At 42.4% G+C, this 16376-nt stretch overlaps 1 protein-coding gene across 1 annotated transcript in view; it reads left to right on the top strand.

The window, feature by feature from the left end:
• Positions 1-16376, top strand: part of PEX14 (peroxisomal biogenesis factor 14) — a 71554-nt gene that overhangs the window by 20939 nt on the left and 34239 nt on the right. Inside the window, exon 3 of the mRNA XM_027658005.1 lies at positions 12861-12945. Coding sequence (XP_027513806.1) covers positions 12861-12945 — 85 coding nt within the window. The remainder of the gene's footprint in view (positions 1-12860; positions 12946-16376) is intronic.

Raw genomic sequence — 16376 nt, forward strand, 5'->3', positions numbered from 1 at the left:
CGAAACAGGTCTAACCCAATTTCTGTGTGTTTATGAGCCTTTATTATATCAAAAGTACTTTTCTGTAAATGTACAGGGCAGTGTTAAATGAATTGATCCGCACTGTATCACTGGAGATGCACTATGGGCTTCCTAATGATTCCTCTTTTAGCTTTTTCCAGATATACCCCAGAAAGCTTTGTCCCTTATCGTGTCATCTTCCTTCTCTCTTTTCCTTTCTATCTCACTCTCAAGAAAGTAAATGTCCTTGTATTTCTTTCTTTCATATTCTCCTCCTCCACTCTATTGGGATTTTTGTATTATTAAAACATTTACACATTTGCTGCCACATGCAAATGCAGAATAATAAACCAGGACTCTTTATACTCCAGACATGAGCAGGAGGTCTCTCACCACTGATTCTTACCCTGTGCTCATCCCTCTTGGTTACAGGGGATGGAGAGGAAGGGAATCTAAACGTTGCTGTGTTGAACCTGCTCGATAGCAGGATTTTTTTTGCTTAATTTTTTTATTTTAAACACTTTATATCTCAGCGTGCAAATTCCAGGTGTGACATTCCTCTTTCGTAATTTTACCAAGCACAAGAGTTCAAGAGACGTAGAAATTGCTCCCTGAAGACAAGTTGCAGTCCTTGGCATCTGAAAGCTAATTCATGAATATTCTCTGCAGAAGGGGAATACCACACATAGGGCCAGTTCAGAGCATGTGAGTGTGAGTAGCAGCCCAGTGAAACAGAAAAGTCGGGAAATAACTCTTTTTCTAGTACCCAGTACAGTCCAAGCTGTTCATATGATATTCTTAAGTCTTAAATTTATTTCTGAGCAGTGGATTCATATTACAAAAAAAAAAAAAAGGAAGTTAAGGGTTAGCATTAAGTAAAAATCCTGACGGTGATCTGCCATGAAATTTTCTCCCTGGAGATGTAGTAAAGACTTTTGAACCTTTAAAAACAGATGGAAAAATACAAAATAAAGCTTATTTTTCTCTATAGTTCGAGGAAGTTTGCTTCTTTTAACTCACCTGGGGATGGAATTTAAATGCATTTTATATTGCATTTACTGCAGTCTATTCTGAATGTGTGCATTCAACCCCTCTGGGTACAGGCTGAGAGCAGCATGAGGAGTGGGGACTGGGGGCAAGTGTAACCTATAAGCAAACCAGGGGGGAAAGGTTCTATTAGATGTTCTCAAAATTATGAAGTATTATTGTCTCCTGTTCTGTGCTTTTAGAGAGATTGTTACTCAAACAGAAGTTTGCTCTCCTGTTCATTGACAGTGACTCTGTCCCGATTCCTCTTTTAATAAATTAAAGTGAATTTAATGCTGACAAAAAGCAGCAGTCACAGCGTTCAGAAGGACAGAGCAGGGACGTTGTGCTGGGTGCTTTTTCTGTAAGTCTTGTCATCAGACCTAATCTGAGGGTCCTACTGCTGAGGGTTGGACTGATCTCATTATTTATTCAGTTCCCATCTTTTCTGAGCCAGGGTGTGCAGTGGGTCCTTGTCTTTCCAGCAACCATCTCACCAACGTGGCTCCTTTCCCAGCCAAGGGACACATGAGGCCATGGCTTTGAGAGAATTTCTGGTAAATCCAGATACCCTGATGTGCAGAAATAATTCAAACAACATTTCTGCCCACGTCATGGTGAGCACAGGATGAATGTGTCACATCAAAGAATATCTTCATGAGCTTCCCAGCATTTCCTGCATGTGCAGTCGGTGCTGTAGTTGCTACTGCAGAAGGAAGTTTTGCCATTCTAGCAAGAAACACTCTTTGTGTCTTTCAACAACAACAACAACAAAGTCAAGCTTTTGGTCCAAGAATCCAAAAGCCCAGGAAATGCATCTCTAGGTCTCCTCATCAATTTGGGACCTAATGAAATATAGAAAATACTCAATAAAAGCACCTTTATTACTTTAAATGTTTAAATGTGGAGTTTTTAGCCATCAGGTTAATGTTTTTGTATCTTTTTTTGATTTGATTGTGAGCACTTTTCCAGGTATCTCTGCCACTTGAGCACTAATTGGATTTCCCCAGATAAACGGTGCGAGCTGCAGCCCTTACATCACTGTGGTTTTACTCCATCATCATTTTATTTGTTTTTACTGTAAAGGTTAATAAATCTTGGTGTGTTTAGAGTATGAAACAAGGCAGGCAGGCCAAGAGCTGCAACGTGGAGGGGTGAAGTTTTATATGCTGCTTTCTCAAGTCAGAGGGGTGGGAGGGAAGGGTGCCCTTCGTGGTGGTTCTAATGGGCTGCTGGGTGTGTTAGTCAGCCCAGGAGTGATCCATAATCCTTAAGATAAAAAGCGTTGATCTCCCCTCTAGTTCTCAGACAGAGCTGCAAGGCATTGCAATTGGGTTACCATTGATTTAAGGTGGGGAGAAAACCACCTTAGAGTGGGGCTGCTTAAAAAGGGATATGCAGCATTTATTTAGCTTTATTTAATTTTTTTTTAAGAATATTGGAAGCCTTTCAGTGCAGGTGCACACGAGTTCCCTCTGTATTCTCAAGGAAGTTAATATAGAACTGGCCAGTATTTTAGAGAAGAACCTGCCGAATGGCAGATTTTAATCAAAATTTAGGCTGCAAATAAATTTGTGTGAGAATTTCTCAAGGCCCCCTATTTTTGCTGTCTCATTCACTTGGTCAGGAAAATGTGTATTTTTTATCTTTCTCACTGTTTCCTGGAAAGGTGAGCTTGACTTCCTGCCACAGCAGAGGTAACCCTGAGTTTGCAGCCACGAAGGCAGCGTGGAAGCCCTTTCTGGCCTAGCAGGATTGATTCCAGTGCATCTCAAACACCCCAATTTTGGACCTTGTGGCTTAATAGGAATTGATTGACCAGCCTCTACTTGGGCCAAAGCAGCATTAAAGACTGAATCTACTTTTTTTTTTCCGTTACAAAGATATAAAAATGCTTTGTAGCTCCTCTGGATCAGGTGCAGACTCCTGAGAAAACTGAATTACAGCCTCAGGTTTCCAGTCGTGCCAGCTCTCGGCAGCAGCCGTGGCCATTCTTCCCTTGGTGTTAATTCCCTGCTGTGGACCCAGATTTCAGAGAGATTGTTGATGCTTTCTGCAGCATTTGTCAAGGAAATGGCTGCTTTCTTTTTTTTTTTCCCCCGAAGTGAGTAATTGTTTATTAATTTTTCAGCACGTAAAGAGTATAATTATAATAGTCCCTGACATGTGCTGGCTGTGCCAAGGTTTAAGGAAAATAAAAAAACAGCAGAAGTGCCATTTTGAACCTTCTCTGGTTTTTTTAGACCTTCCTACTTCGGACCTAAATTTCTGTGTAGGAATTAGGGAGAAGCACCCTGGTGTCAGTTTAATTCTCTGTAGAACTAATTCTCTTGGACGTCGTAACTCGGTTTAGGGTGGTGGCATCTTCCTCAAGTGTTTCAAGGGAGAGGAGGTGGTGATGAGTGCACAGGATTTTTTTGGGGCATGCAGTGCTGTACTGGTTGAGCAGCATCCTGAATTTGTCCTGGCACCCCTATGCTTTGTTTCTTTAAGTAGTGACCGTAACATCCACGAAAAGCACCAAACTGACTGCAGGGGAAAATGAAGTGGACCCGTTGTTTGCAGGGTATTGATGGCCTGGGCAGCTACTGTGGAAATGTTCCTCGTGTTTTGCCTTTTTACTGTTTCTCTCCTGTTACAGAGGAAGCATCCTGAGAGTTGACAGGGAAGCTGAGTTGCTTTTGAGGCTGGGCATGCAAGTTCCTCCCTCTGAGGGGGGAATTGTGTGGTGTGAGCTCCTTTCTGCTGGGAACTGGACAAAGGCAAGGGGCGCAGCTGCTTTCGGATCTATAAAATTATTCCACTTGCAGTCCCCACAGACAAAGCAGCTCTGGCCAATCAGGTTTCTTGCCCCTTACTTCGTTTTTCCCTTAATGGGGCAATTAACAGCAGGAACAAAGTGCATGGTCTGCTCAGCCTTTATTATTATTTGTGTTGTAATAAATGTCGAGGAGGCTGATGGCAGACCAGCAGCAGGCACTGTGCAAATGCAGAGTAAAAGGACCAGTCTGGTCCCAAAGAGCTCTAAGTAAAATACTAAATTTACAAAAAGGTCTTCCAGTGTTTTAAGTTCTTCTGCTTTTGCTATTTCTTCCCAACTGCTGTGGTTTGCATGATTTATTGTGCATCTGTCACAATTTCCAGCTTCTTTCGTGTTTCCAACAAGAAACCTTTTGTTTCTTAGAATCTGGTGATCCAAATAGTTTCCTCCAGTATCTCCTTATTTACTCTATCATAAAACCATTGTAACCCTGTGAATTCACTCCTAATTTTTGGGGGGCTTTATTGCTGAAAGGAAAACGCTCATTTTCTAATCCACATTTCCCATGGGTTAAAAATTCTGTGAAATGGGGTTCTTGAAATCGCAGGTTCGTGGAATGAACTCACTTGGTTTACTTGTCCATTTGAGTCTTTTCAGTCTAAAATATCTTTATAGCATCTTCCACAGATGGGTTCTGCTTTTTATCCCCTTGCACTAAATTTAAACCTTTGTATCATAAGTATTTTCCAATCCCTTGACTGTGGAATTAGAGGAATCTAAGTGTGAACAGTGATCCTGTTCTGGTGCATCTCTGATTGATTCAGCCTTCTGCAGTCTCCCATTCAGTAGTGATTTTAAGTACTGAGGCACAGTTGTTAGGTGTGACATGGACTTCCTACCCTTACCTCATCCTCCAGCTCCCTGGCATGTGAATGAACCCCCAGCAGTCCTTGCCTGCCCTGTAGTTAAAAGAATGAAAATGTAATAAATTACAGCTTTGTTGTTTTTTACGTTCTACACATGTGAAGGTAATGGGGTAGAAGGGATTTCTTTTGAGAGCTGTTGTATCTGAGCTCTGCCTTGATGGTGACATGGAGAGAGGAGGGAGAAAGGTGAGGCTGGAGGTGCTGCTCCCCTGGCAGCTGGATCATGCATTTGTGGAGCTGTGGAGCCAGGCACTGATGTGAGTTCTGCTGTAGTGAGCATCTTGGACACTGAGTCATGACATTCCTGTGGGGTGATTCAGCTCAGCAGCTTGACACTTGCGTTAATTTTACTGCACAGAGCCCCAGTGATATCCCTGAGCTTCCTCCTGCAAGAAGGGAGAAGCAAGATGTGTAAATTGGGTCACGAAAAGTTACAAAAATCAGGTTCTCTTTACGAAGTTTTGAGCTTTGACCTTCCCTCTGGCATCTTTCTTGGATCCCGTGGAATCAGTTTGGTCATGGCACGTTGGCTTCACCCACCTGGGGGCCAGATTCCTTACCTGGAGCAGGAGAGCTGACCTGCTGGTCCATGGATTATCCACAGGGATCTCCCCTGCGTTCAGCACAGAGGTTATTGCCATTTTTGTGTTAACAGAACTTCAAATAATTTGCTGCCAGTTGGATTGCAGGAGTTATCCCCCCACACCCCCACCCTGCTCATCCCTCTGCAATTCCTTCTTTGGTGGTACCGGGACTGCAACTTCAGTTTAGGCAGTAGTGCAAAAGGGAGATTTTTAAATTTTATTTTCCCTCTGAAAGTGAGATGATTTCAATAAAAAGTTAAAATGTTTGAACTCTAGAAAAAAGGTTCGTGCTGCTCACTGGTTAAATTTATTACGGCTGCATTATCAGTTTAATACATTTAGTTTGCTCTTCTGCTCATATTTCTTATAAGACGTTTTTCCAGCATTTATCACTTCCCCCTAACAGTTTTTATTGTGTTAAACCTGATGTTATGAAGTCTCATTTGGAGGTGTATTTCTTTCTGAAATAAAAAAAAAAGACATAGCTAGCACATTTTCTCTGCAAATAAAAATAGTTGTTTTACATTTCTTTTAATGGATGTGTGAAAGTTTCTGGTTCTTTTTAGTTTTGTGCGTGTAAGTTTAACTTGAATATTATTCCTCTTGAAAAGACAGGAATTTTGTCAAGATGTGTTTTCAATGGAATTATAAAAAACTGGAGATGACAGAGATATTTCACTTTGAAAGGTGACTACTACACAGACGAAGTTGCTACTTTTCATAAGGGCTTTTACTCCATATATCAATGTGTTTTAAGAGAGACTTGGGTCAATAATACCATGCTTTAGAATTCCCTAAATACATATTTACACAATAGACCTTAAAATATATTAGTCTATCATGTCAGCTCCTGTACTCTTCTATCCGGGATGTTTTATGCCCTTAACATATGATACAATAAAACTTTATTTTATATAGCATTTTTCATACAAATGGTATCCTGCAATGCGTTGTGGGGTTAAACAAGACTTTCACAAGGTTAAAATTAAAAAAAGCTGAAGGGTGCAGGAAAATTCAGGGCTTTGCAGAGGACAGATGTGTTTAACTGAACAAAGGGAATCTGAATGGAGAAATCCAGCGAGCTGGAAGTGTGGTTGGAGCTGCAGACCAGGATCCCTGGAAATGGTGAGGTTATGTGAGGAAAGGCTGCTTCTGTGTGAATGAAGGAGGTGGAGAGGTCACACCCTCGGGAGCAGCTGGAGGAAGTGTGGAGTGGCTCTGGAACAAAGAAGTTGGGAACAGGGACTATGTGGAGTCACTTCTTTGTAGTGGGAATAGAAGAAATGAGGGGAAAATATGTTGAAGGGGAAGGAGGCAGCGGTGCTCCAGCTGAGCCGGCGGGTGGGATGGATGGGATTAGGATGGCAGTACACCGGGAATCTCAGCTGCTCCAGCGCTGCTCGCTCCAGCCTGGCCCCGGCGCTCCGCAGGCACAACACGCTGACAGCTCAGATGGTTTTTTTTTTTTCTTGGCTTTTATAATTTTTTTTTTTAAATTTTTTTTTTTGGTCACCCTATTCATGTAAATTAAGTGAGGCTTTTTTGTATGTGATAATTATAGATAAATGTATTTAAAGTAGATTTGGATTTTGTAGTCCTCAGGAAAAAGAGGAAGAGCAATTTTTTTCCCCCCCTCGTCCCTGTCATGTGTTCGTTTTAATGAGCAATTTTAAAAAATTGAAAATAAAAGAGGAAAATGAATAGGTGTTGAACCAGCCTGTGATATGTAAATGCCAACTAGTAATTACCTAAAACCTCAATTTTCTTTCTGTTTCATCTTGCAAAAACATTTCATTTCCACTGAGTGAAAACACTTAATTTGGGGGCTCTGAACGGCGGGCGCGGGGCGGCGGCGGCGCCGCCAGGGGGCGCGCGGGCTCCGCGAGCGGCCCGGCCCGGGGGAGCCCCGCGGGAGCGCTGAGGGAGCGCTGAGGGAGCGCGGGGTTCGCCCTCACAGAATCCACGCAACCGCGCTAAAAAACACCTCTGAGATCACCCGAGGCCGACCCCATCACCCAGCACCGCCTCGTCAACCAGACCGCGGCACCTGAGTCTTCCCTTAAACACCTCCAGGGATGGCGACTCCACCGCCGCCCTGCGCAGCCCGTCCCAGTGTCTCGTCCCCCCTTCTGTGGGGAAATTCGCCCTAATGTCCAACCTAAATCTCCCCTGGCGCAGATTAAGACTACCTCCCCTTGTCCTATTGCTTGTTCCCTGGGAGGAGAGCCTGAATCCCACCTGGGTACAACCTCCTTACGGGTAGTTTGGAGTGATAAGGTCCCCCCTGAGCCTCCTTTTCTGAGCAGGACCCGTGACAGGGACACAGCTGGGAACAGCTCCCTCACCCTTCGTGTGGGCGGCTGAGTTCCGTGTCATCCGGACTCTGAGTTCCCAGCACCCCTTTTTATCTTCACGGGTTTTTATCTTTTTGTTGTTATTTGGTGGGGGTTTTTTTGTTTTGTTTTGTTTTGGGTTTTTTTGTTGTTTTGGTTTGTTTTGGCTGCTACTCGATGTTCTCTTAGTTCCAGGTTCTTCATCTCAAATATGGTTCATAGCCCGTTTCTTCCTCGCCTTTGTTCCTGTGAATCTTGCTCTCCTGCCTTCCGTGAATCTTGCTTTAAATTGTATTCCCCCCCCTTGCTGTTTTACACGAGGGCTTTGCTATTGTTGTTACTGCATTTTTAAACTTTTCTCCTTCCAACTTTGAGATCCTCCAAAGTTCTGTAGATTTCTAGGTTCTCTCTCAACCAAAATAATTCCTGGGGTTCTGCATGTTTTCCTATAAATCTCAGTGAAATCACAGGAGCTTTAAAACGTTCCCCCTCCCCTGACTGACCTGCAGATAATTCCTTTACAAATAACAAGCGCTTTCTGTGAAATTGTGCAGGAATTTTGGGGCGCAGGTGGCTGAGCTGGGACAAGGCTTGTCCTGGAGGAGGAGGCTGGAGCGGTGTCCCAGGCCTGGCTGGGCGGGAGCGCTGCCGGGATGCGGGAGCGGTGCCTCCTTAGTGAGATATATGGCTTCATAATTAGCCCCTTGCATTTTTTCCGAGTGCTGGCATCAGCGTTCTATGATGTGTTTCCCTGATTAACAGCTGCTTTGCAACTATTTCCGTGTGCCACCGATAACCATATTTGTCAAGTTAGTCCTGGCAGGGCACTGATTTCTAACTAAAATGCCGCGTTTCTGTTGGAAGGGGTTTTCTTGTTCACCGCCGTGCCAGGCTTTTAAGTCAGCCCTTGTTAAAACGTAAGTTGGCTTTAGCCTGATGCTTGTTAACAGGATTCTGGGTATCTCCTTTAGAGTAGGAGTGCAGAAACCTTTCACAGACAATTTAATCTTCCGAGCCTTGCAAACATACAGCCGTACACTGAGGGGGTGTTGCTGCAGGCTAATATATTGATCAGTTCCTTTTGCCCTATAGCCGTGGCCTTCTGCTCTGGCTGAAATAGGTTGAGTGTTTGTTGATACTGCCATATTATTATTTTTTAATACACTGGAAAAAAATTAATTCCAACTTCTTTTACATACGTCATGTATATTGCCAGTGTTGATTGCTTCCGCACATGTAATGTAAACTGTCTGTGCATAGTTCATGGCCTGGGCCGCCTCTGCTTAATGAAAAGAAGTGTTGCATTTAAACAGATACAGATCCACTCAGAAAGACAAAATACCATCCCTTGCAACGTATAATTCAGACCCAACCTTTACATCACAGGTCATCTCAAAGTCTCAGTCTATCAACAAATGCTGTTTAGTAATAACCTACAGAGGGTTCCCAGTATTAGGGAATCTATTAGAGCTCTTACGGGCTGCACTCCTGGTGGCTTTGGAGTCTCTTTTCCACGTGGAACTCCCTGAGCAAATCCTCTGGAACTTTTGTTGATGATGATTTTCTTTTACATTTTTGTTAACTGATTGGGTTTGGTTGTTTGGTTTTTGTCTGATGATTTTCTTTTACATTTCTGTTAATTAATTGGGTTTGGTTATTTGGGTTTTGTTTGTCGGCCTTTTTTTTTTTTTTTTTGAGATGGTAGAAAATAGGCATTTGCCACAGTATTTTAAATTTCATGGTTTATTTTTCTAATGCTAATAACTGATAAAGTCATTTAGATTGCTTTATTGGAAACCCTGCAGCTTTGAGCACAATAAGAAAGAAGGCTGTCTTTATCTTCCCCATTAACACAAAAGGGAGGGAAATTAGGAATGAGGGACCTTGGCTGTAACGTCCAAGTGCTGTGCTCTGGCCCAGAATTTTGCCAGCCTGCTGCACTCCCACAACATCTGCAATAAAGTTCCTGTCTCCGTTTTATATCTTTGACATTGAAGCAGAATATTTGGCCTGAATTGATGTAATTTGGCCAGTTGCAAATATAATCTCTGAACAGTGACATTCATCTTTTAATTGGAAAATCAAACTGCAGGACAAGACCTGCTGCAGGATTCCACCCATCTCCACTCAGTCAGAAAGATGTCTTTGTGGATCCTGTCACTGCAGGAGAGGTGGTGGTGGGAAAGCAAGTTTATGGAATTGACTGGCTTTTAAAAACCAAATACAAAGTGTCTTTCTTTAATAGAAATATGTACCTGACCCCCCAGAGCCAGCCAGTGTGCTGGGTGGTGGGTGCTGCCAATCCAAGCCTCAGAGCAGTGATACAATGCTCATTATTTGGCAGTGTCCTAATACCATAAAAATTTGGAGAAGTGTTACAAATGCTACAGAAATAGTATGGAACAATGTTAGCAGCTGAGTCAGAGTGCTATTTGCCACATGATTTTTTTGGCTATACACAGGACTCATCTTCCTCCTCCTTTTTCTGTTGTTTAAATTATGGACTGCAGTTGCCCTTGTTTGTGCAAAGAAAATGATCCATAGAAGGTAGGGAAGTTCTTGTGTGTGTTTGTTGAAAATATTGGCATTTTGACATGGCCAAAATTGCTTTGTAAGTTGCTCGTGTATACAAGATGGATTATAAATGTGAGGATGTTTCAGCTCAGCCTATAGGAGGAATGTTGAGAGGCAAATGCAAACACAAATATGAGAAACATGGGATTACTGGGAGGAGGAATACATGTCCAGGATTCTTTTTTATGGAGTTTGTTGTTGCTTGTAATTTTATTTTGTTTTAAGATTAAAAAGGTTGTGAATAATGGAGGAAGTGGTGCAGGGGAGAGATAAAAGAGAAGTTTATTTTGGAGCGAAATTTACTACTGAAATGTTTACATTTTTACAAGGCAAAAATAAGTTTTAATAAAGGGTTAGAATCAATGAAATGTTCACAGGGTTGTGACTGAAACAGCATAATGAAAAATACTGCTTTTTTCTTACAGTTGTATTTTTTTAATGCTTAAAAATTGATAATTAAATATAAGAGCTTGCAGAACTGCAGGTCTGCAGGCCGTTCGTGTCTGGCTCACTCAGCGTGGGGGGGAGTGCTGAGGAGTTTCTGAAGACACAAGTTATTGTTGTTAGATGGGAAGTGGTGTTGATAGGTTCACATGTTTGCTCGTTTGGGCATCTTTCTTATTCAGCATATTATCTTAAGGTTATTAGTTTGGGTGCTTTACATTTCTGCATCTGGCACAGCAGTATCAGCACGGTTTAAATCTGTGATTTGCCTGTCACCTGCATTTCAGCTGGAGACAGATCAAGTGCACATAAATGAAGCCCAAGTGTACTTTATGTGGGGTGTTTTGCTCTGGTATTTTATGGTTCAAAATTGCCGAATGTAAACTTAAGGGGAAAAAATGCAGGAAAACAAGAAAAGGGAAAAGAATTAAACCCACCCCGTTCGTTTCATCCCCCCAACTTGGAAGTGTGCTGGGACTTTGTCAAATTCCCGTTAAAATAAATCTGTCAATTCCACCTCTCTCCCAAATTCATTTATCATGCTTTTTTAAAAGGTGTTTTCTGCTTTACCTGATGTTTAAATTGGATTCGCTCGTTTATGCTGTTCTTTGCTGTATCCCCCATGTTTTTCTTAAATGAATTAGTAATGACAGCGTACTCCATCATACCCTCTCTACAGCCACTTTAAGGGAAGCCTGGTGATCTAAACCTTTTAACCTATTAAAGATGATTTTCCCCAATTGAATCAGACCCACCACAGGTGTAATAACTAATCATTTAAACTACACCTGCTATTATGTATTTTTAAGCCATTATGCATGTTGGATAGATGATAATTCATGTTTATTGCATTGTCCAATGGATCCGTTTTGCCTACACTAGCCTGATTAATGTATTTAAAGAAATAAGAGATGCAATTTAAAAGAAAAAAAACATTGATGGAATGCACTGAGGAGTACATTGAAAGTGCCATTAAACCCATCAGAACTTTGCTCTCTGACCAGAAATGCATATTCCAAGCGTTTGATTCAAACACAAAGTGAAACTTAGTGATTTCAGGAGTGCTGCTGTGTTTTCCTTTCTTCTGCTGCTGTGAAAGTTTTGCAAACCTTTTTGGAACTGAATTCCAGATACTGTGTTTTAAGATAAACTCTTCAAGACCTGCCTGACGTAGGTCTAGCACATTAGGGTGGTTATTTTCAGCTCTAGAGGAGGGGAGTTATGCCTTGCACTAGTTCACATGGATGTGTCCATCACCTGAGTGCTGTTAACACATTATTCCTCCCGACACCACAATTGGAACAGATGTCCTTATATAAAAGTGGAATGAATCACTGGTGCAGCAACATGTAATAACATGTGTAACAGTATAGCAGAGTGTGTGGAAAGTGGAACTGCCATTTGAAGAAAAAAACCAAATACCTTTCACTGGCACTAAGTGGAAACGTGAAACTCTGTGCCATTGGTCATGATGGCACTGGGTATTACCCCACTCTTTACCCTTTGTTTGACTAAGTGCTCTGTTTCAGGTTCTCTGTCACCTTAAAGAAGGATGTGTAGAAGGCCATCTGTAGACAAAAGTACTCTGTGGGTTTTGCTGGTGTGGAACTTTAATTACTCATCTACCCATTTATGTCACTAAAAGTGACTTTTTTTGATATTATTGTTACGGGATCCAAAAGATGTGAAGCTGCTTCTTTTCAAGCCGAGGTTTATTTATTGCTTTCAGTAAATTAGAATGGTGGCAGGAAAAGCCTTAATCTCTTAGAATTTCCAGGGAGCTTTAAGTCAGATAGAAAGGAAGCATTCTTACAGTAAGCCAGCTCTTACTTCTTCACATGCATTGACTCAGGGTTGCCCTTAACTGTAGTAGCCAACCTAGGTAAGAAGATCACGATATAAATGACAGAAACCCCTGAGAATCTCAATGGAGTTTTTTTGTGCAGGTTGAGCTGCTCCAAGAGTAATTCAACAAGAACTTCTAGGTTGAAACACCATAATTGTGCTGTCTGATTAGATTTGAGCCACAGGCTCTGAGACTCTTTGAACCAGTTCTGAAAGTTGGGTCGGTGTTGGCTCCAGCCCCTCTCCCTGTGGTGGATGCAGTGCCTCACCTTGCAGCACAGAATGCACAATGTATAACAGGGCTTTGACCATTCCTAACTTGGGTCTTTTCTCTCTTCTTTCTCTCCAATCCTCCCACCCTCCTCAGATTGTGACAGCAGTGAAGTTTTTACAGAATCCACGGGTCCGCCAGAGTCCTCTTGCAACCAGAAGAGCATTCCTGAAGAAGAAAGGTATGGACTCTTTGTGATCTCAGTGATAGTGAGGGACCTTGAGTTAGTGTAAAGCCAAAAGGTATTGCTATGGAAAAGTAGATGTTAAGGACAAAGCAAGTGATCTGCCTCAAAAGAAGATTTGAAATTTTTAAGTATCAGTCTCTTCCCAACTGACTAGAGCAATATTGGCACCAGATGTGGAATTGTGGAATACAAAGGACACATGGGAAGTTTTTGGGTTAACTGCTATTGTATCTTTTCTGTGATGAGGACAGTTCAGAGTTGTGGACTAGTTGGTCAGTTCTAGCCTTACTGACACTGGCCAACTTCTGGGTGAAAAGGTCAAACGTTTCCGAAGAGAGAGAGAACAGTGAAGGGCAAAGGACTTGGTGAAAGTAAACAAGGTCAGGTTAAGGTCAAGCTTGGGGTCAGCCTGACTTTCAGGCTGAAATGGTAAACCACTGACTGAGTTTAGCCCTTTTCTATAGCACGGATAGAACAGATCCTGACAAATCCTATATTGTCTTAGACAGATGGAACATACTTCAGCCATTGCCTACTGAGCACTTATTTTACTTTCTGACTCATAGTGGAACTGTCTTTTGTTCCTTTTTTATTTCTGAAGTTTTTATTCCACAACTTGCAGTGCATTTCAGGTGAAGTTTGCTCCATATTTTGCTACCCTCCTGGGACCATACTGCTTAGATCCTTACCACAAGATGTAAATAATAAGGACAGTTTTAACTTGGAGTTAATTACATGCACTGTGGAGCACTTTAAGTGTTGAAATGATACTGAAAATACAAACTCCAGACTTCAGAGGGGAGCGACCCACTTATACATTGAGGTCACAAGTACTTCAGGGTACATCAAATTCTAGAGCTAAAGATCTTGAGCTTTGAATAGTAGAGAAGCCTGTGAAATATATATTATTCTGTTTGGGGTTATGAACTGTTTGTTGAGACGCCTGAGACCTGATGTCATGAGATGGAGGGTTCAAGGATACGCATGGCTTTGCTCATCCTGAATAGCAAAGGACCTAGAAGGGAATGGCAGCCTTGTGTTTTGGCAATGATGTCATGACAAGAAGTTCACATCATCTGGAGTGTGATCCTCTCACTGCTTGTCCTCGTGCCAATTACCAGGACATTCCAATCACATAGGTATGCTGCTCGCCCTGCCCTGCCATCAGGACGACATTAAAATTTGGAGCCTGTTGGTCGCTGTGCTCCATGAGTTTTTCCTTGAAATATGTGGACCTATGGGGAGTAATTAATCATAAAAGCTTGGGGATTTCAACTCTATCATCGAAGCAATGAAGCAAGGGAAAGCTGAGCCTAAAAGCTGTGCTGATTACCCGGGGTAACCTGATACAAAATCTATTGTTGCCGAGAGATCCTTAGCCCCCAGTATATCGTGCAATATTATAACTGCCTGATCTTCTTCTGTGCTGACAATGACCAGTTATTCCTCATTTTCTCTCTCAACACAGCTGGGTTAGAATTTCATTTGCAGAAGGTATTTAGAGCAATTTAGAGACAAATGTCTCTGGTGTTTGCTCTGCACTTCCCCACCGCAGGCTTTGCTGAACAGTTTTTAGTATCAGGAGCTCCATCTAATCTGTTTAATTTTAATAAATCCCTGACTGGGAGAAGAGGAAGGGTGGGGAGATGGAGGCGCAGAGAAACTGTGGCCCGCCTAATACTTCTTATGAATTACTTGGCTAATAATTACTAAAGAGCTGAAATGGTTTGGTAGAGCTGTTTGTTTGTTTCTGTTTGTTAATTAGCCCTCCTTCCCTTTGTGCTAATTGTTTGTTTGAAAACTTAACGGCAGGAGATAGGAAGGATCAGGGTCCAGTAGTGCCTGTACCCAGCAGTCACTAGAAGTGGGTCCATATGGAGTCTGACCTGTGTTCAGTGCTCGAGAGCAGAAGGTTCACACTGCTGTGGTACCTCTGTGCTCTTGCAGATGGAGGCAATTATTCCTGAAAGGTGGATGTCGTGCTGGTTTAGTGCCGAGGAGATGAGGGATTACAGGGTTTGATGGGCTGTCCCCCCTGTTCTCTGATGTACAGTCCCTGTCATTCCCAAAGGTAGTGGTTATCCCCAGTTTAGGCTGTCTGGCAGAGAAGTCCTCACTGCCGGTCAAAGAGGTCCTGCAATCCTGACTTTGCTGAGGAAATTTCACTTCTGAGGCTTGCAGAGGTGGTTCTGCCTTGAATTAGAATTTTTTCCTCTTTTTCTGTGAGTCCCCTTCCAAAAAAAGGCCAATCAAATTTTCTTTCCTTCTAGTATTATTTAATATTTAATACAAGAACTGGATTTGGTTTGATCCGTTTTGGTGTGGTGAGAAACAAAAGTTTCTGCAGGATCCTCAGCTGGCCTGGGCTTGGTTTCTGGGGAAGCAGAGGCTGAAAGCAGGGGGGGTTCCTATTCTGTGCAGGTCAGGGGGTGCTGAACTGCCCTCTCTGGCACATGGGGTGATCATGTTGATGACAGTTGGGAGACCGAGGGTGTCCTGCATTTGTAAAAGGGCTTTCAAAAGTTGGATGAGATTTCTCTGTTGTCTTAAGCACTTTTAAACTCCCATATACAGAGGCATTAATGAGAAACATGAAGTTATTAGAATCATTTATCATTTTCTTTGAAGCTTACACTGGCATTTTGTGTAATTTATGACATTTCCTCCTTTTTATCATGAACTTCTTCAGATGAAGGGAAAAAACAGCTGTTTCCCCTCAGAGTATCTGAAAGAAAAGAAAGGAAAAAAAGATGCTGTTTGTTTTTTGTCCAACTCGCTGATTCTGCTGATGACATGCCACAGAATCAGCGGCGCCTTGGGAGTAATTAGACAGCATGTGGGGTTTAAACCCTTGTGGAAATGTGTCTGTCATCTCACTGTTGTGCCTCAGATGTCCTGTACTGCTCAGTTACCCAGCCAGTAACCCATGTGGCTTGTTAATTTTGTGTGCTCTGAATCTGCAACTTCTGGCAAGGCAGAGAAAGGAGGTGGAAGTGCACTATTTGTGGGGAGCTCTGTTTTCAGGGTGCTGGGTTTTTGGGGCAGAGAAGGGAAAAACTGCCAGGTTCCAGACTTGTTGTGTCGTCTTGGATGAAGAACTGTTTTGTTAGTTGCTTGTTCTCTTCATCTGTAAAATGAGTACAGTAATGCCTTCCCAGAGTGGGATTGTGGGAACAGACAAAAGCATATGAGGAGCTCAGAAATAATGGTGATGGGAGAACAGGAGTGCATTAGAGCAGGTTAATGTATAATTGTTGAGTTATGTTGGGAAAATGTCCACCCAGAAGGTTTTTTGCAGTGCATCAGGGTTCCAGAAAATTTTGCCCGTGTCAAGATGCCAGACTGTGGTGATTTCTGAAGAGATGAAAAAATTATTTAATTCCACATGCCCCTTTCCAGTCAGAACTCTAAGACACTTGATTCCC

Source organism: Corapipo altera, unplaced genomic scaffold (assembly GCF_003945725.1).
Source record: "Corapipo altera isolate COAL_440 unplaced genomic scaffold, ASM394572v1 301, whole genome shotgun sequence".
Classification (NCBI taxonomy): domain Eukaryota; kingdom Metazoa; phylum Chordata; class Aves; order Passeriformes; family Pipridae; genus Corapipo; species Corapipo altera.